Source organism: Osmia lignaria, chromosome 10 (genome assembly GCF_051020975.1).
Source record: "Osmia lignaria lignaria isolate PbOS001 chromosome 10, iyOsmLign1, whole genome shotgun sequence".
Taxonomy (NCBI): domain Eukaryota; kingdom Metazoa; phylum Arthropoda; class Insecta; order Hymenoptera; family Megachilidae; genus Osmia; species Osmia lignaria.
Genome location: NC_135041.1, coordinates 3,311,967 through 3,333,439, shown reverse-complemented (window position 1 = coordinate 3,333,439; position 21,473 = coordinate 3,311,967). Strand labels below are relative to the sequence as shown.

Sequence of the window (21,473 nt, the reverse complement as noted above, 5' to 3'; positions counted from 1 at the left end):
AATGTTCCTTGTTAGCTTGTTACCAGAAGTAAATAAACTTTCCGATGAGCAAATGCGAGAATTTAAAATTAAAGTGGTAATGTTGCTTGATGAAATTCTGACACGACCACGACAAGATCAAGCTTCTACACAGCAAATAGTTTCAAGAAATCAGATAAGATCGGAATCAATACAAGAGTACCGAAATTGTTCACCAATTTCGTCTACAGAATCGCATGTCTCACAACATGCATCAACTCCTTCACCGAATTTTACATTTTTACAATGTACTAATATCGATGAAATTAATACACAATCTGATACTTCTAATATCACTAGAGAATTTTATTCTTTATAAGGAATTAAACTTATAATAAATATTACTATGTATAATTATTTTACTTACCTCAATGTTATTAAAATTCTCTCTTCAGGACTAACACACTGCCGCATATTTGTATCTTGTTTTTGAATAAATGGTCCTATTATTTTCACTAAATTTTGATAAGTATTTTTGCTCATTCGATAAAATGGTTTAAACACAGAATCATCTTCATTTAATTCTCTTGCAGCGACAAAGAGCCTGCAATTTATATTTTTTTCTATCTATTGATGTATCCATTTTTTTCTTCTTCTTCTGCGCCGTTGAATATAATTATATAATACGATTAGGTCTTCCTCATCACTCGACATCTTTCTAAATGAAATCAAATAAACATGTTTTTGTTCTTTTACGCTTAGCGTACGATTAGTGTACGCTTCGTGGAAAGAATATTACCGAGGGCGTATCGTCACGTCAAATACGCTTTATTGACGCGTCTATGCAATGACGCTCCGTGGACAGTGGCCCTAATAGAAAATGTAGCTATTAGTAGAAATTAGTATGTATGAGTACGCGTATCAGACTATAGGTACAGCCGACACTCTGAATAATGACCAACCACGCTAAGTATTGGACATTATCAACGACAGCTTCTTGTACTGTTCCCTCAGATATGAACGGACCTCTCTACAGGTCGCAATCGGTTTCTGGGCAAGCCAGAGCTATGTGTAGTATAGGCCGTGTTCAACGAGATCCGCTCCTCGCTAGCTCTTTACACTTGATAGGTGACTCTAAACCCACATGTAGTGAACACGTTGCGAACCATGAGTAGAAGGTCTGTAGATCCGTAGAAACTTGTACTTGTCGCTGTAAGGAATTTAATTTAGCATGGGTTACTCTGTCGCTATATCCCTACCTAAGTGGTTCAGCGCTGAGCAACCGTAGCCTTTCCTGTATTGCTAGAGTGGTAGCTGCACTAGACCGAAGTCGAAGTCGAGCTGAGCAAGGTCGAAACCAAACTGATTTTCTCCGCGTGGCACGCCTCCATTTATAGTCAGATTTTGCTGACCAAGCGCTTTTTTTCTACAGGGTGTCCAGCAACGCATTTTCACCCTCTGAGGTGGTGGTAGGTGGGGTGATTCTGAACAACTTTTTCCTTTGCGAAAAAGTGGTTTGAAGCTTCCTTTTTAAATTATTAAGCAAAAACACTGACCAATCCGAGCGCGTATAGCGCGCGGGCTCAGGGACGGCAGCGTCGGCTACGAAAGCGGGGCTTGACGTAGGACGCGAACGAACGGCTCGGCACCCCATTGGCATAGCACAATAAAAAAATTGCACTGGTTCAACATTTTTAGTTGTTGTTTAAAATGAATACGAAATCTAATCTCTTGTCGCCTGTCATAATGTAAAAAAGGAAATTCTAAACATCAAATAAAAATGTTTGAAATGGAATAATTAATAAAAATTTAAAAACAATTTAAATGAAACTTACCTATCCGTTCCTAAATTAACCTGCTATGCTGAAAACAAATAATTTTCACTGGGTCACTATGTCGATCTTAAACATTCGAGGAGGAAACAAATTATGAAGAACAGCTGATCTCTAGGCGAGATCATTGAATCCACTCAACCACACAGTCATTATCACCTTTCACAGAATTTTCTTTCAGGTAAATAAACATTTTTATTCAATGTCACGTTACTATTGCACTGGACACAAATGAAAAACATGTAATATTCCGCACTACTTCGTAACGTTTTCACGACGTTATTGGTCTTACTTTCCAATTTCAAATGGGCCTGCCAGCTTGAATGTGTTTAGGATCGACACAGTGATCCAGGTAGGAATGATCTGCTTTCAGCATAGCAGGTTAATTTAGGAACGAATGGGTAAGTTTTATTTAAATTGTTTTCAAATTTTTATTAATTATTCCATTTTAAACATTTTTATTTGTTGTTTAGAATCCTTAGAATTTCCTTTTTTACATTATTACAGGCGATAAGAGATTAGGTTCCGTATTCATTCTAAACAACGACTAAAAATGTTCTACCAGTTCAGTTTTTTTATTGTGCTATGCCAACGTGGTGCCAAGCCGTTCGTTCGCGATCTACGTCAGGTCCGGTTTTCGTACCCGACACTGTAGTCCCTGGGACTGCGCTCTATACGCGCTCGTATTGGTCGGTGGTTTTTGTTATCAACTCAAAAACCAAGGCTTAACCAACAATTTGGCAAAGGAAAAAATGTTTAGAATCCCCTTAGCAATCATCCCTCTTTGGCTGTCGATCCTATATATCCTACTAAATATGAAAGGTTTCATCGCGAACGATACATTCCTTGCAGCATAAACGCCAGAAGATATAAATGAAGTATTACGTTTTTTGCGATATAAGTCGTTAGGAATGAAAAAATACAAACATTTTTTCGCGAGACCAATCGGGAAATATACTTTACAAGATGCAAAATTTTTGATCCGATTGGTCCATCCGTCTCGCGGTAATCGATGCAAAATATAAATCAAGCATTACGTTTTTTGCAAAAAAATCGTTAGCAATGAAAAAATGCAAAATGTCCCTTTGACAGGACCAAGTGGGAGAAATACTCTACAAGACGCAAAAAGTTTTGTTTCGATTTGTCCATACGTCTCGGAGTTATCGGCGAATATACATAAAAAAAGTGTATTGATCGAATTGAGTAACTTCCTCCTTTTTCGCAGTCGGTTAAAAAATACATGTAAAGGTTATTTGTTTGCAAAATTCGATGTCTAAAATAATATAAAAATAGCATTTTGTAAAAATTTTAAGAAAAACAAATACTATTAAAGGTATTAGTTTGGAAATGTTTTAAAGGCAATCATTTTGATTTTTACAAAATGTAATACAACAAAAGTTTTATGGACTGTTTTATGATTTTTACTGAAGGTCTTTTAATCTAGGTGCTTTTGAAGGAAATAACGTGAAATTATACGTATTGAAATATCATTGTTCCATTACTTTAGATATTTTCGAAAGATTGTTAAGATTTCAAGCCGGAAAATGGATGCTTCGATGTAATTTTATTATTTATAGAGGGTGGTCGCTTCGCAACAGATTGGATAGTTCCAGGGAAAACGCATTACCGATATTGAAAAAGCACGCATCTTCTGTGTACATGGACCGAGCCACCGGCGCCGGCATATTCGATGAAATTACCTTTGCCACGAATTTATCAACTTTTCCGGCTACTGTTTATTTTTTCGCCGGCTTATAAGAGAAGAACAAATAAGAGCCGGTCAAAATCTCAATGGCAACGGCTACTCTGTTTAACAGAAGGGACTCGCTCGAAGGATCGATCTGTTTACCATCGTTTGCTTTTTATATTTGCCAAGTTCAAACGTTTTCGCCCCGATTTTGTACGGTTAAAATCGATATGATTTGAGCAGTTTCAAATCTAATCTACGAGTAATAACTGTCCGATCTTCTACACCTCCACGAATAAATGTGAAGTTGTATTTTAAATCAAATGTTGATTATTCGTACCAAATGAGATCTCGGTAGGTGGAATAGTCGTACAATTACAATGAAATGGGATAAGTGATCACAAAATCTGTCTGTGTGTGTATCATAATAAAAAGTTGCAAACTTGTCAGTAAAGTTCCGGTTATTCAGTAGCCGATTATCTGGAACGTCCGATTAAGCAGCATATTTGCCACTGTCGATAACTTTAAATGATAGAAATACATACTATATGTATTTATAGAAAAAGGAAATTAAATTATTATCAATCACATTAACAGGGAAAGTCAGATAAAGCGTTATCACCTATTATCTCGGAAACTATAGCTACTATCGACGTAATTGTTGCGTACGCGTTTTCTATTGTATTGGATTAATGAACTCGTACTGTTGTGCGAATTGTTATATTTTTTGAAATGGACTGTATGGTTGTTGATGGTATTGAATGTTCGTTTTATTTGTCTTCAATTGCTTTGCTAAATCGAAAAATGATCTGACCTATTTCGCTGCTGTATCGTCGTATTTATTTAGTACGCTGGGGCGTTTACAAAAATGAGCGTGAATGCAGATTCGCTGTTGGGGTAAAGAGGAGGTGGTGTTGAAAACTAGTGGGATTGAAACTATTTTCTATAAGTAGGAATTTTCGTCCCTTCCTAACGGTCAGCCGAAGTTACTGATAGTACCCACGAGTGACCCACGCAGGAGGAATGAGAGGTCCTATTAATGATCATAGCGAGTAATAAAACCCAGGAGCACCTCGACTTTTGACGAACATCTGGGTAACATAGAAATTATAACCCGGCTTCGAAACTTGGTACAATAACGCGTTGATAGATAATAAACTAAATTTTGGCAAGTAATGGTTTCTGGGACATGTATTGCTGCTACGGCAATTTGTGAGGCAAAAAGGTTTGCTACGCGACACTAATTGTTTTTTCTAAATTAAACGGTACCAAGTGCCTGATTGTATGGTGTATAAAAATTTTCCCTAAAATAGTCAGGAAAAACCGACTTCATCTTTTTTTTCAATGAGATGCTTGTAACGCGGTGTTACGTGTGCCCCCCCCCCCCCCCCCCCCCCCCCCGTTACAATCGCTGCGCTTCTCTCACCTCCCGCTCCAATATTAAAACCCGTCCATAACCCTTCCCTTACCTTACCCCTTTCTCCGAGCCCACCGGTGTCGGGCCGATGGAGGCGACGGAAAGGACCTAGACGCGGACAACCCAAAAGGAGCTTCGAGGCCGGCGACAGACCCCCAACCCCTCCCAAGAAAGGGAGCAACGTTGGACTCCAAAACCAACAGTCCAAGCAGCCCAGACGACGGCGGAAAAGAGCCCACCTGGAGCCATCTGTCGCCGACCCCGGAAACCTCACACGCATCGACCCCGATTACCGGTACATCGATAATCGATAATCGATTTATCCCAACGCCGGAAGAGGCCCCATCCTAGCCCCATCCCCTCTCCAAAAATATCCCGCGGCGACGAGCGAATAATTAGCCTTGAACAACCGAAAAGTATAGATAACGAGATTATTAAGAAGCGATTCCAAAGCGATTTAGATAGAGTTTAGTAGAGCGAATAGTCGAGAGTGCAGTGTCTGTGAGGCGATTTGGTAAGTCCCTTATATTACATTAATTGTGAATTCTGAGTTCTGGCAACAGCTACCTTCTTCATCCGCACGTTGTACTACGCGATTCGTCGTACTCCCTTTTTCGATCCCCTTTTAAGATTCCCCTTTTCCGACATCTCCTCGTCGCGTAACGTAAAAAAACTTTCTGTGAGCCCTTCCCACCCTGAGATTTTCCCCACCCCAAACTGCTCCTCCTCGCGCACTCCTCCGCGAAGGATTGTTACGGCCATCCAGGAAGTGCCGCAAAACCCGTCCCCTGTACTGACCCCTTAGTGATTCCCAATTCCTCCTCGCCACGAAACGTGGCTGGCGCCCAGCGACAATTATAAAATTTCGGATTGTGAAAGTTATAGAGTGAACCCCCGAAAGGGTCACATGCTATACTAATTTTTTTTTCATTTAAATAACTTTTATTAAACTGGATAACATTTACTCAAACCATTTTTTTTATGTCCTTAACAGGTAACGATATATGGCAAACAGAATTTTGAAGGAGCGAATAACTGGAGGTGTCGAAGGAGAAATCTAACAAACGTATTTTGCCTTAATTTATTAATAATTTATGTAATTACATTTTAATCAGCGGCTATCGTAAGTTATTCGCGCTGTTCCTAGCTTGCAATGTAGAGTCGCGATCAAACCAGGCTTTCCTGGGAAAAAGGATAATGAAAAGGCTTTTCTTCCCTGCAAGTAGCTCCAGAGAAAATAAAAATATAGGGCTGAAGGACCCATGCATAGGGTATTTCACTTGAAACAGGCCACTTAAATATCACTACTATTTGTCGTAATACCAAAAGTATTTTTTAAGTAATTTTAATTGTTCTAAAAGGTGAATCAAATAGCGGAAAACCTTTTTATAAGTATCACATTGTGATGGATTTTTAAGCGTCATCCATGTTTTTTTTTACGGATATGCACGGATATGTACGGATATGATGGTCTGTTTAAAGCGAAGCACCCTATATATGTGACTGTAGCTCCCCATCATTGCGTATAAACATTTACGCGGGAGAATTTTAATTGATATTTTTCAGTTATATACTAGTTTTTATAATTACAAATTATATCATTTTTTTTTGCTAAATTACTTTTAATGTTTATATCGTCAAAAATTAAGATTCTCAGAATTCCTGCTTCCTCTATATCGCTATTTTTTCAAGGGAAGCCTGATTTGATCGCAAGTGTATGCTAAATGTACGAAGCCGAACGGAGATTCACAAGCGATAACTCGTGAATTTGCAAACTATTTAAATAAAGTACTTACCACAATTTGAATACGAGAATTCATATGTATAACATACATGTTATTGAGGTATATGACGTATAGTCAAACATTGTCGCGTATCATCTGAAGACTTTTTTCTGATCCTAGGGTATACAAGTAGGTACTACATTTTGAAAAACACTGTATAGTATTTTAGAGGTAGTTTATTATGTAACAAGTGTGTAATACTATACGATTTGCATAGTGACCATACTACTAATAATCCATGAAATAAACATAACGTGAATGAATAAAAATAATATTAACACGTTCACTGTCCCTGTGCCATATATCCCAGTAAACACGCAGGGTTCATTTCCGTAACAATTACATAATGTTCTATGTGTATATGTTACAGATCATTAAAATGAAACTGTAACGTATCAGTAATATCAATAACGTAATGAGTCTATAATTGTTGCATAGAATTGTTATGTCATTTTGTTGTTACTTTGTTATGCAACATTTATGCAATTTTGTGAACGTAAATGTGCATACTCTAAAAGTTTCGTAAATACTACATAACTTTAACAACCTTATTGAAACGTTATAATAAGTACGTAACATTTATGAATTTTGATGAATGTAAATGTGTATACTATAAAAGTTTCATAAATGCCACATAACTCTAATAACATAATTAAACCGTTAGGTTAAATACGTACCAATTATGTATTTTGGTGAATTGTAAATGTGTACACTCTAAAAACTTCATAAATGTTATGTAACATTAACGACATAATTGTACCATTATTTTAAACAAGTAACATTAATATTATTTTGATGTTATATTGATGTCAATGTGTACATTTTTGTTAAAACCTTACAAAAAGAATTCGTAAAGGAAGAAAATCATGCAAAAACAAGAAAATGGAAGATTTTGAGAGAGAAAAGTTGCGATATATTTGTTTATAATTTAAAAGCAATAAATATGTCGACCATGACTCTTTTTATGATCTTCTTTAAAAAAGACATGATCGACATATTTATCGTTTTTAAATTATAAATAAATTGTATGTCGCAACTTTTCTCTCTCAAAATCTTTTATTTTCTTGTTTCTGCATGATTTTCTTCCTTTATGAATTCTTTTTGTAAGGTTTTAACAAAAATGTATACATTGACATCAATATAACATCAAAATAATATTAATGTTACACGTTTAAAATAATGTTACAATTATGTCGATAATGTTACATAACATTTATGAAGTTTTTAGAGTGTACACATTTACAATTCACCAAAATACATAATTGGTACGTATTTAACCTAACGGTTTAGTTATGTTATTAGAGTTATGTAGCATTTATGAAACTTTTATAGTAGACACATTTACATTCATCAAAATTCATAAATGTTACGTATTTATTATAACGTTTCAATTATGTTGTTAAAGCTACGTAGCATTTACGAAACTTTTAGAGTATGCACATTTACGTTCACCAAATTACATAACATTTCTATGTAACAATTACAGATTCATTACGTTATTGACATAATTGATACGTCATAATTTTGTTTTGTTCAATTATAACTGTAATTAGTAAATTTTTCTCTACATTATGCATCTGTGTAAGTTATATAAACATGCCCTTATAGGATAAGTCTATGATTGGCTTAGCCGTATTAAACATAATACGTGCAAGTGCGCAATCATTGTACAATCCCGTGCTTCTGTGCGCTAGTCTTTTATTTTCAATATGGCCAAATATACGAAAACAGTAGTCGTGCGTGCTAAAAAATTGTGTTAAAAGTGTGAACAGTATCGAGATATCGGTAAGTATGAAATAAAAATTCAGTTAATAATTAATGCCAACAAGTGATAATTGTTGTCTTGTGGTAAAAAATCTATGCTAAAGATTGAATTCCTCTTGTGCAGTGAACAAAAGATACAGCGTACCACGTGAAACCCGCGTGCGCCTAACAAAAGACAAAGGACCTCGTGCTGGCGAAAGATACACCTAGTTTTGCCTCATTATTTTTATATTTTGGCATTTTTATAGTGAGTACAATTTATTTTATGCAACATTATCTTCATCATGCTTTTTTACAATATTTGTTGTATGGTCATTTAATGAGAAAAACAAGAAATCTTTTATTTGCACTACTTTTTGAATCAGAAACTTGAACATTTCGAGTGTAAAGTTACATGACATCATCTCTTAATTATAGATTTATTTTGTATTGCATTGCACGCTAAATCCCGGTCTACAATTTTTTTCTAATGATCTTAATGCTTATCCCAATGATAAATGATATCAATTATGAAATATAATTTATATTGTTGAGCAAGATATCTGCATTAGAAAAAACTATAGATATAATTTCTTTTTCAAATACTTCACATATTCTAAAAGTTTATTATTAAATTTTTTCATAATAATTTTTTGCAAATGAAATAGTATCTTATAATTAATAAATATTTTCTATGCATGAGTCTTAATTTTTCAATTTGGTATTTGACCGTGAATTAATTTCATGTAAACTGATTTTTATTCAAGTAAAATATTTGGTAATTATTTAGAAAGCAGACGGCATCTCCGATTTCGATAATCTTTAAATATGTTATTAAGTTCGAAATTTTGAACAACTTTTTCCTATAAAAGTTGGCTGAAAAATCAAATTTAACTAATTTGAATGATTTTGAATCTCAGCTTGTATGGCTGGTCGCCTCACGGCCTAACCTAACCTAATTCACTGGTTAGGTAGATTAGGTTAGGTTATATTGAACAGCCGGCACACAAGTTCAAATTTAAGTCGAAAATCAAATCATTTTTAAAATGTCCACACTAAATGAAATTAGTTAAATTTGATTTTTCAGCCCACTCCTTATATAGGTATGTCGAATGTCGGTTGCCTGCAGAAACAGTTAACTAACGTGTATGTCGTCACGGACGCACACAAATAGGCAGAATTTAATGTAGTAGTTTCGATAGTTTTTCGAAAATATTTCAAAAACTAAGGCCGAGCGATGATTATATGTGTACGAAAAAGTTGTTCAAAATTTCGAACTTTATAACATATTGTTGCGACGGTGAGAAGTTTCCGCTCTTTCGATGCATCAACTGCTTCTTGATGTATCGAAAGAGCCATCGACTGCCCCGTCCGAAGCTGTCAACGAATCATGATGTGAAGCTATTCCATGTTTCGAGGTCCATATTCCATTTTTCCTTGAGGTCTCTTAGACAACCGCGCGGCTTTTGAAAATCACAATGTATTGGGAACCCGACCTGTACGGATCTATTGCTTAAGAACTCCTTTGTAATCGAAATATACAGAGTCTAGTTTGCTTCGTCTCTATTTATTTGACGATGGAAAGTGCGAGCTCCACTCCCCGGCGCAACAATATTTAAAAAACATCGGAATCAGCGGTGCCGTCCGTTTGCTAAATAATTACCAATTGTAACTATTATGCGTGCAATATGCTTATATATAATTACCTTAATTTATAATTTATAACAAGTTCATAATAACATGCAACATAACGAAAAAAATTATTCGTGTTTAATTAATTACAACACTAAAAGACATCATAAAAATATTTACATTAAAAGGCATCGAAAAATTATATAGGTTCACTATAATTGTGAAGAAAAAAATTTTAAATTCTTTATATATAAATAAAATACTATTTAAGAAATATAGATTACATTTTTTCTGAATTTTCTATTGGCGTCCTTAAAATATTACATAAATTATACTTTAATTATTGAATTAAAATTTGTTTAAAAAAAAAACTGCAAATGTCAAAACATTTTTCATTTATCAAAATATTTTTGATTCTCCATATAAGCTTCCTACATATTGTTTCAGTGATAAAGGAGAATATAACATAAAGAAAATAATATCAGGCAAACCCAAACCTATATTCGTATACATAATCGCAGTTCATCTACTTTCTATTGCTTTATAAAATTATATATTATGTCCAAATCAAAATTAAGACTAGACGTTATTTCTTTAACGCCACGGCAGCGGCGACGTATTTTTTTAAAAAGATTTCGTAATATTTGCCAAATGACTATTAATTCAAATTTAGAAATTCAAGATAATATCGTAAATTTATCAAATGTGCCAGCTAACATCAAACAATTACTTCAGCAGCAAAATGTACTAAAAGAAATTGATTTCGATTATTCCAATGTAATGAACACACATAAGTGTACAGAAAATAATCATGATTTAATTTCTGAACATTCGGAAATTAGTATTGATAAAAATAGTCCTCAGTCAAGTATTTCAAGTGATAAATTTTCTAAAACTGAATGTTGTAAAACAGAACTTATTAACGACATCCGATTATGGGCTATTGAAAATCGTGTTAGTCATTCTGCTATTAGTAGTTCACTAAAAATTCTAGTAAAATACGGCCATAATCTTCCTATTGATGCTCGAACTCTGTTTCAAACTCCCAAACAAGTGGCCATTATTGAAATGTTACCAGGAAAATATTATCATGCAGGTTTAGGTGATAGTTTAAAAAAATCTATTCGTAAACATTATTGTCGAAGTAATTTACCATCTCAGATAAATATTAATGTAAATATAGATGGTCTTCCTTTAACAAAATCATCTGGGAGTCAATTTTGGCCTATTTTAGGTAGTATAGTTGCAGATTTTTACACCGAACCGTTTATAATTAGTGTTTATCATGGTTTTGAAAAGCCAAAATGTAGCAATACTTTTTTAAAATATTTCAAGGATCATTGTTTTAAAATTTTCCGAACTGGCATTATAGAATACGGCAAAAAAATAACTGTGAAATTGAACGTATTTATCTGCGATGCTCCTGCAAAATCGTTTATCAAGGGAATTAAAGGACATAATGCGTATTTTGGATGCGGAAATTGTATTCAAGAGGGAGATTACATAGAAAATCGAGTAACGTACCCAGAAATTAATGCAATGTTAAGATCAGATGAATCTTTTAAATTAAGGAAACAAGAAGAACACCATAAAATCACGTCAAATATTGAAGATTTAAACATTGGAATGGTTACTCAATTTCCTTTAGACTACATGCATCTCGTACTATTAGGAGTAATGAAAAAATTGTTGCAGTTTTGGATTAAAGGTAAACATAATGTTCGTATGGTTGCAACTCAGATAACTCTTGCTTCAACTTCTTTATTATCTATGTCATCATTCTTACCTAAGGAATTTGCTAGAAAGCCAAGGAAATTAGATGAAGTTGATCGCTTTAAAGCCACCGAATTAAGACAATTATTATTATATACTGGGCCAATAATCTTTTTTAAAAAATTATCACGTGATAAATATCTTCATTTTTTGAGTTTGAGCGTAGCAATTCAAATTTTATGTAACAAAGAATATTGCGTACAACTGCTTGATTATGCACACAGTTTATTATTGTATTTTGTTGAAAATTACGGTACATTATATGGTCGTCAACATATATCATATAACGTTCATAATTTAATTCATTTGTGTTCTTATGTAAAATTATGGGGAGAGTTAGATAAATTTAGCGCGTTTAAGTTCGAAAATTACATGCAAAAAATTAAATCAAGAATTAGATCTTCGAGTCGACCATTAGAACAATTAGTCAATCGTTGTAAAGAAGAAGATAATTGTAATATAACAAATATAGAAAGGAATTATCCAATACTAAAAGAACTTATTATAAATGGTATAAAGATAATAAAATCAGTTCAATGTAAAGGTTTCTATCTAAGTTCAAGAACTGCTGATAATTGTTGTCTTTTGTTAGATGGTACAACAATTTCAATTATGAAAATTTATTTTAAAAATAAAGAGATTTACATTATTGGCAAAAAATATTTAAATATTAAATCATTTTTTCACATTCCATGCAACTCTTTCAATATCGGAATTAAAAAAATTAACGAGTCACAGCATGAGTTAATTACTGTTCCATTGTCTGATATTAAATTAAAATGTGTAAAACTGCCTTTATGTGACAAAGAACATGTGGTATTGCCTTTACTGCACCAACAAGAAATATGTTTATGGCGAGTACTTATTTTGATAGAATATATAATTGAAAACAATATTGAACTATTTAACAAGTTTTCCTTTTTTACAGATTATTAATAATGGTAAAAAATTTCGCTGTCGTCACTTTTCCAAGCGATGGGAATAATGAAGAAGAGATCGTATCAGAAGTTCCATCTTTATGGCTTTCTTCCAATTTAACAGAATGCTGGTGGCCATCAGTAAAAAATATCAATACCTTTATTGTGAAACAAACACCACCTGTTAATAATGATCCTAAATGGACACTTCATCCTATCAAATTTCATGGACATTATGGTAATTTATATTTTACTTCAGAACTTATGTAATTATTTTTTTAATAATTAAAATAAAATGTTTATTAATTAATATTTGAATATTTAAAAAAAATAATGTAACTTGTAAATTACGGTTTTGCCCTAATCAAGATTCATTAGATGAGGCTAGACAGAGAGCAACGAATTATTCTTCAAGTGATGAAAGTAATACAAATCAAATAAAGAAGTCATGCATAAAACGGTCACTAAATACTGTTTATAACAGTGAATCTGAATCTGATTCTGATGACCCACGTTCAATTATACCAAATCCACCAAATCTTAAAGATACAAATGTTTCACAATCAGAAAAAAATATTCAATCAATCTCAAATATTTTGGATTCAACAATTATTAATAATATTGATATGGAAATTCTTGATGGAACTATAGTACCTCACAAAAGTAATTTTTATTTTAATTCTTTTATTCCATTTTTATTATCTCTATAATAAAACGGTGTTTATTTAAATTATAGTTATTACTGTTTATTGTGAGTAATCTAATACTTTTTTAATATTTAGGCATACAGGATGTATATACGTTAGTGTCAGGAATGTCAGATAAAATGGAAGGTTTTGAATTTATTTTTTGTCTTATAATCTTATTAATATCTCTTCATGGCATTGTTTATTCAATATTATTAATTTTTTAGATAATTTTGAAAAAATATATACAGCTATAACTACAATTTCATTAAACATACAAGATATTGATACTCGTTTAAAAAACATGGAAACACAACATAACCAACATAAGTCTAAAGCATCTGCCATGGATACATCAAATATACAAAAATCTTTTCCGTTTCAGAACATAAATGAAGTAATAGCTTTTGAAAACAGTTTATCAGAAAATACAGATGAGTACAACAAATTTGTAAGTTTAATTAAGTTATTTAAATGCAGATTTTATTTAAATAGAATAATAGAAATGATATTATTGATATATTTTATTTTTAAAGATGTTGTATATATCTCGCATAGGCGGAGGGTCCGCTAAGGAAAATTTAATACGTATATATCGAACTATATTTTCGAATGAAGTTGCCAAGGTTTCATCCTGGAAGGGACTACGTAATCATTTTAAAATAAGTAGTTTAAAATCTATGTTGACGGGAATACAAGGTAAAATATATTTTTATATTTATAAAATATAAAATTTAATTTAATGTAAAATTTTTTTAATAATTCAGCAACAACTTTGGCTCAGTACCAATTCACAAACAAAGAGTTTGAAGACATCACGAAAGAATGGTTTCGCCAAGGTGGTCAGAGGCTTAGCAGACAACAAAAATACTCCGAAGAAGTAAATCCGCAAGCTATTTAAATGTCTCAAAAGCTAATCTTTTTTTTATATAATTTTATTATAATCTTTTTTTTATTAGTTTATGAGCTTCCGGCTCCTTGTTACTTTATCTAACAATTTTTTGATAAGGTCTTTGAGGCTTCCGCGGTTAGATTCTGTACGAGACTTGGCTTCCGGGATGGAGCCGCGTTGATTGACAAAAATAGTTTATTGCCGACGTTTCGTAAACATTGCAGTTTACTTCATCAGGGCGAAAGACAACCTGATACTGGTTGCTTCGGTACAGGGTGTCATTATTTATCCAGAACTGGAGTCATTGTTGCGTGACGTTTCAGTTAGGTGAAGTTGACCAATTGAGTGACTGTTTTAATTGATTGACTAATCAACCAACGCGGCTCCATCCCAGAGACCGTCTCATACAATTTTTTTAATTACAAAAAGTATAATTGCTTTATTGTTATTTATCAAATAAAAATCGAATTGCGTTTCCATTTTTGTTTAAATTAGATTTACTCTAACGGTACACACTTATGTATTTTTAACAGATGTGTTATAATTAACGAATTATATATGACTCTCAAAGATTCTTACAAATTGTGTTGCAAAGTGTATTAATTAATTCAATATAAGTGCAATTTGTTATTTAAGTTTAAAGTTATTATCAGCTATTAGTATATTTAAAGTTTTCCGTTAACAAAATTTCTAAAACTATATAATATAATTTAAATTATTATTATAATTGTAATTTAAAACAAAAATTAGTTTTATAAATATTAATAATATTTGATAAAAAATTTATTCAAAAATTTGTTACAAGATTTATTTATTTAACAGTTTAGCATATGTGGAAATAAAGAATTGTTCTATCAAGCTTTTATTGTTATTTATATCCATATATTTATATATGCACGATTTTTTAAACATAAATAATATCAGTTAATTCTCTTAATTATAATAAAGAAACAACCATTAGTAATTAACTCGTAAGAATTTGATCCATTCAACTGTTATTGAGAAATGAGAAATCACATTACTCTCAACGGGCCCACTCGTATAATGATACACGACGTGCCTCGTTACTTTATGCTTGTGAGAAGGTTTTACCTATACTAGACGCGAGACACTTCCGTGTCTCTTGATAGGTAAAATTTAGACATAAAGTTATGCAACTATAGCAGAATAATTTCTTGCACTATCACTATCACATTTCACATTCAGATTGCACTGTCACTATCACTTTTTACATTGAAATGTCAATGTACTGCACTTGTTATTCGTAGATTTTAACCCTCTTGTATGACTTGAGTAAGCTCTGTTGGCCAACTGACGCGGTGCCTACGCACTTGTTCGCGACCATACTGAGGATCCATGCGTACCCATCACTACCATGGCCAGTGTTTTTCGTTAATAATTTGAAAACGGAGCCTTAACCAATATTTTGACGCAGGAAAAAGTTGTTTAGAATCACATTAACAATCATCCCTCTTCGGCTCTTGACCCAATGAGGGACACACTGTATAAATATTACAGAACAGTGTGTACTAAATTCTATTACAATTACGTAATTTTATATCTCAATTTTATGTATCTATTACGTATTATATACAGGCATAATGTTGCTGAAATTTCCTTCTAAACATCACTTAAAAGTTGACATAACGGCTACAATATCTGTTCTGTCAATGTTACAGAACAGTGTTTACTATGTTCTGTTACAATTACGTAGTTTTATATATAAATTTCATGTATCTGTTACGTTTTAAAAATTGATATACTGTTACAAAATTTGTTCTGATAATGTTATGTAAATGTTACAGAAGAGTGTTAACTATGTTCTGTTATAGCTACGTAATTTCGTATATAAATTTTATGTATTTATTACATTTTAATTTTATGTATCTATTATGTATCATATACAAGAATAACGTTACTGACATTTCCATCTAAACGTTACTTAATTGTGGACATAACGGCTACCACAACAGCGAACAGATGTTTTGCAAATGTACTGTAAAAGTTACAAAACAGTGTTTATTGGGATGATTCATAATAAGTTTCCAATTTCACATTCTTGGAGCATGTATATATATGACTCATAATTATTAACGAGAATGTGGCGTAAAATACTTTGAAATAGTTACAGGACATCTGGGAAGGGTCATCGGAAGCATACTGACAATGAATAAATTTCGATTATATAGAATTCACGAACATTGTTAGGATACATCTTTCCGAGAACTACACTTCGCAAATCAATTAAGCAATCACCTTTACGAACCCGAAAAATATGGCGAGATTCAGATGGTTATCACTTCGAGGAAAATGGTCGAATCGATATCGCGGAAAGCTCACTTGAAGCTGTAAAACCTCTATTTTCAGATACCCTTTTAATTTTATGAAAGTTATAGTGATATAAGTAGCACTTCAAAAATTTTTAAAAATTTTGTTTAACTTTGTAATGTTGCATGGAACTAATAAAATTTTTTTAGCAAGTTATATTTGTATCAGTCGAAATCCACTACATTCCTATGTAAAATCAGTATTTATTGCTTCTTGTACGATTTTTTTTGGCTGAGTTATTTAATTCTGAAGTAAAAGTCGTCATTTTGAATATAAAGCGATGAAGTCATTGCGCGCAACACGATCTAGGAAGGCAACAGCGCCTCAAGTATTTTTACAAACACATTCAAACGCTCATCTTGCCAGAGGCATCGCGACGATCCGCCTGAAGAACGAATGCGAAACATTGGCGCGTGGTTAGAGTGGGATGTAGGGTGATCATGCTATCCTTTTTTCAACCTAAATGATAGAATTGTCCCGCTCCGATAAATTCTGACTGATTGAAAGCGTGGATTTTATATAGCGCACCGTAGCACCCCTTGCTGCTGAAAAATATATGCCTACTCTGAAGAACCGAAGGAACGTGCAATCTGAGAAATTTTTTAGAAAAAGTTATTAACTTCTTTAAATAAATGTTTTTTAATTAATAAAAATATACAGGATACGTCATGCAATTTCTGACGGGTTATATCTTGAATTTGGTAAGTGTCGCGTAGCGAATTCTTTGTAGCATAAGTTACCGTAGCAGCAATACCTGTTCAAGGAACCGTTACTTTTCAAAAATTAGTTTATTAACACGCTATACCCAGTTTCGAAGCCGAGTCATAATTTTTTATGTTATTCAGATGTGCGTCAAAGGTCGAGGTGTTCCTTGGGTTTATTACTCGCTACGGTCATAAATAGGACACTTCATACCCCTGCGTGGGCACTCAAGGATTGCCCGGAATTTCGAATGACCATCGGAAGGGACAGAATTTCCCTTATATGCATAGGCAATTTTTCGACACCACCCCCTCCCTTTTTCCACAACCAATCAGTCTGCACAAATTCTTGTAACCGCCACAACGTAGCGCTATAAATATAACGACAGGACAACGAACACCAGACATCATTCTACAAAAGCAAGCATAGAACACGAATAAAGCGAATTTTGAGTTATCCAGAGTATCATTCTACCAACAACTGTACAGTCCACTTTGAAGAACAAAAATTCGCACAAGGTTAATTCGGCGTGCGAAGTACGGGTTCCTCTGTTCAGTTCGAATAGAAAACACGTACGCAACAGTAAGAGATAGGAAAAAGCTGTTTATGTAAAAGTTCGATGATAATATCTATTTTTCTGTGATTTCATTTTTTCCGTGAATGCAACGATGCACTTAAAAAATGCAAATCCATTTTTTATTTAAATGGAATTGCATTTGTTTTTTTACTTGTGCCAACTCCTTGAAACATTCTGCATAAAAAAGTACTATGGTACTCTTAGAACTAATAAATGGAGGGACCTCGCGTTTACATATACAGTAAAAGCTGAATATATGCAACAGAGATTGGGAACCAGACATTGCATATATCCAGCCGAGATGTCGAATCTCGAATTAGATGCGACGACCAGCCAAGTATGAACGTAGAAAAGGACAAACAGTGGAGGAGAGAGAGAGGTCTAATGACCAAAGGAAAGAGCCGAAACGTAAGTCAATTATAAAACTTTTTTATTTTTGACTTTTTTTTACTGAAACTTTTACTAGCGCATTGGTGAAATTTTTCTGATTAACATGATACCAAACACGATATAGTTTGAATGGGGCGAGGTTATGGGGCGCTGTAAAAAATCCAGGCGGGCCGCAGGCAAAACTTAGCGAAATGGGACAATCTCAACATTCAGAATCAGAGAAGGACAGCATGACTGTAGTGCGTCTCACTCAGCGTTCGGGCGATGTTGCCTTTTTCGCTTGCCTTCGCAGCACAGTTCGAGTGACGTAATCAAGCTAACGCCTGATTCTGATTACGATTCCAACTCGGCAGCCTTTCTACTTAGACGCCACCTTATAACTACTAGCTGAACTAAAGGGTATAGCCGGATAAGATGGTCAAAAGTGCCCCCAAACCAAATTCGACTTGCAATGGCTCATTCGATAGCTTATCAAAAAAAACGGCTGAACTTCGTCTTGGGGGACCAAAAATTTCTGGATGAAAAGTATCAAATCTTATAGTTTTTGACCTGAAACATTCGAAAATACAAGTTAAAAGTCCAGGAAACCAATAGTTTAAAAGATATGAGTACATGAAAATGTGTGTACTTGGCGTACTTTGACAGGTCAGTACGACGCCATTTGGTCCAATGAGTGGAGTCGCCGTTGGTAAAACAGAATTATATAAGTGGTGGCCTAAACCCGGTATACCTAAGGTTAAGTTTTTTTTTTTATAAACAATATCCCCTCGGATTTGATAGGAACTGAAGGTACTCACACCCAACAAATAGAGTCCAAACAAAGGATTGGATGCGGGGAAGAGTCAATGTGACATCGTACTGTCCTGTCAAAGTACGCCAAGTACACACATTTTTATATACTCGTATCTTTTAAACTATTGGTTTCCTGGACTTTTAACTTGCATTTTCGGACTTTTCAGGTCAAAAACTACAAGAATACATATTTTGGATTCGTTAATTTTTGGTCCCCTAAGACGAAGTTTAACCAAAAAAACCAGTCTGTGCCAAGTTTAAACCCTGTATCTCATCTGGGAGGGTAGTTACGGGTAAAAATGTAATTGCGAGGTTTTTGGCCAATTTCTCCGCTTTAATAACATTCGAAAATTCTGAAAAAAATCAGAGACATTTCTATTTCTGAGGCACATATTACAAAATTTTTTCAGATTTTTAGATTGAAAACTGAAGCCGTGAAAAATCAAAAATGTCTAAAAATTCGGAAAAATGGCGATTTTGTATAGAAGGAGTCGCGGATCTAGATTCATATTTTTTTCATAAGTGTATATTATCGATACTATTATTCTCAATTTTTTTGAGAATTTTTGGTCAGGTGCGCCATAGTTAAAAAAATTAAAAACTGAGTTTTTCGCTGTTTTTTGTGTATCAGAGTTACTTGTACTGCGAATTTTCGTCTGTTCTTTATCAAGTAAGTGTGTTATACAATGTTCAATGTTTTTACGTACAGTGAAACGCAATACGAATTTAAAAAACTAAATAAACCAGAATTATAGAAAGCACTTTATGTGTGCTATATATCAAAAACGCAAAAAAAAGTCGAAAGATTGAGATTTCGGGTAGAAACTTTCGAGACACTACATTTTTACTTTTGCAGTTGTTAGATATTAGCATGACTAGTGTCCTCAATTTTTTTCAGATTTTTCAGTCTGGTGCGCCGTGTTTAAAAAATTAAAAAATCGATATTTTCGACATATTTCGTGCGATAACATGAGAAACACTTTCAATTTTTAAAAGAACTTTTATACACTTAGTATATTATGTGATTTTTAATGTTTCTGCACTGAACGAAACTGAAAAACATGTATTTTACAGAAAAAAAAAATAAGCATGAGCGGAGTCGAACCTACGAAAATCATAGCAGCGGTTTAGCAATCAGGCGCCTTAACCGCTGGACCAGCGACACCGTTGGAAATCCTTTCGATTTTTTGATATATACCACACATAAAGTGCTTTCAATAATTCTGGTTTATTTAGTTTTTTAAATTCTTATTGCGTTTCACTGTACGTAAAAACATTGAACATTGTATAACACACTTACCTGATAAAGAACAGACGAAAATTCGCAGTACAAGTAACTCTGACACGCAAAAAACAGCGAAAAACTCAGTTTTTAATTTTTTTAACTATGGCGCACCTGACCAAAAATTCTCAAAAAAATTGAGAATAATAGTATCGATAATATGCACTTATGAAAAAAATATGAATCTAGATCCGCGACTCCTTCTATACAAAATCGCCATTTTTCCGAATTTTTAGACATTTTTGATTTTTCACGGCTTCAGTTTTCAATCTAAAAATCTGAAAAAATTCTGTAATATGTGCCTCAGAAATAGAAATGTCTCTGATTTTCTTCAAAATTTTCGAATGTTATTAAAGCGGAGAAATTGGCCAAAAACCTCGCAATTACATTTTTACCCGTAACTACCCTCCCAGATGAGATACAGGGTTGAAACTTGGCACAGACTGGTTTTTTTTGATAAGCTATCGAATGAGCTATTGCAAGTCGAATTTGGTTTGGGGGCACTTTTGACCATCTTATCCGGCTATACCCTTTGACACGTGACTTGCTCTGTAGTATCCAGATAATGGCGGAACTCGTCTTTGGGAATGCTTTTACGGGAATCGGTTATTCGTCCTTATATGAGAAGATCTTGAGCTGAATAAGGGCTCATTCGAAAGAGGAAGGTTCAATGCAGGGCGGTCAACTCACCGTTTAAGTCACAAAACTCTTTTAGTGGCCTAAAAATGCTTCGATTTCGCAACTGCATTTTGTCGATTTTTTCTTCTACTTTCGACACTGATATTATTAAATGTGGACATAATCTCGTTAAACCATGAGTTGACCGCCCTGCATCTTTCGAATGAGCCCTCACCCAGCCCTATGTGTTCTCATATAAGGACAAATAACCGATTCCCGTAAACCCATTAATAGGCCCATATTTGCCGGTAATGTCACCTCGCTGCATTACCCGTGTCTACCCCCTTAAGATCATTTTAAAGCAGAGAATTGGCCGATTCGATTGAGCCCCAAGCGAATGCACTGTGACAATGTTTTATCCATGGCCATTACGTTCAACGTTACCGATTCGCTAGAAGCATCA

The 21,473-nt window shown here is 33.7% G+C and overlaps 1 protein-coding gene across 3 annotated transcripts; it reads left to right on the top strand.

Moving 5' to 3' along the window:
- The first annotated feature begins 8,210 nt into the window (after window positions 1-8,210).
- LOC117610679 (uncharacterized) lies at window positions 8,211-14,908 on the top strand. Of its 3 annotated transcripts, XM_034338317.2 has the most exons (8): window positions 8,231-8,463; window positions 8,567-8,689; window positions 12,755-12,981; window positions 13,113-13,406; window positions 13,526-13,576; window positions 13,657-13,880; window positions 13,966-14,128; window positions 14,197-14,908. In XM_034338317.2, the coding sequence occupies exons 3-8, from the start codon at window positions 12,765-12,767 to the stop codon at window positions 14,328-14,330; spliced, it is 1,083 nt and encodes a 360-aa protein (XP_034194208.2). In that variant the 5' UTR covers window positions 8,231-8,463; window positions 8,567-8,689; window positions 12,755-12,764; the 3' UTR covers window positions 14,331-14,908. The 3 variants fall into 3 exon arrangements, with proteins under 3 accessions (XP_076546679.1, XP_034194208.2, XP_034194210.2); XM_034338319.2 differs by lacking the exons at window positions 8,231-8,463; window positions 8,567-8,689 and adding an exon at window positions 12,553-12,680 and having other exon boundaries at window positions 14,197-14,907; XM_076690564.1 differs by lacking the exons at window positions 13,113-13,406; window positions 13,526-13,576; window positions 13,657-13,880; window positions 13,966-14,128; window positions 14,197-14,908 and adding an exon at window positions 11,426-12,680 and having other exon boundaries at window positions 8,211-8,463; window positions 12,755-12,887.
- The last annotated feature ends 6,565 nt before the right edge of the window (window positions 14,909-21,473 follow it).

Excerpts from the sequence above, each read along its gene's own strand:
- LOC117610679 (XM_076690564.1), top strand. The coding sequence starts at position 11,593 with ATGTTAAGATCAGATGAATCTTTTAAATTAAGGAAACAAGAAGAACAC.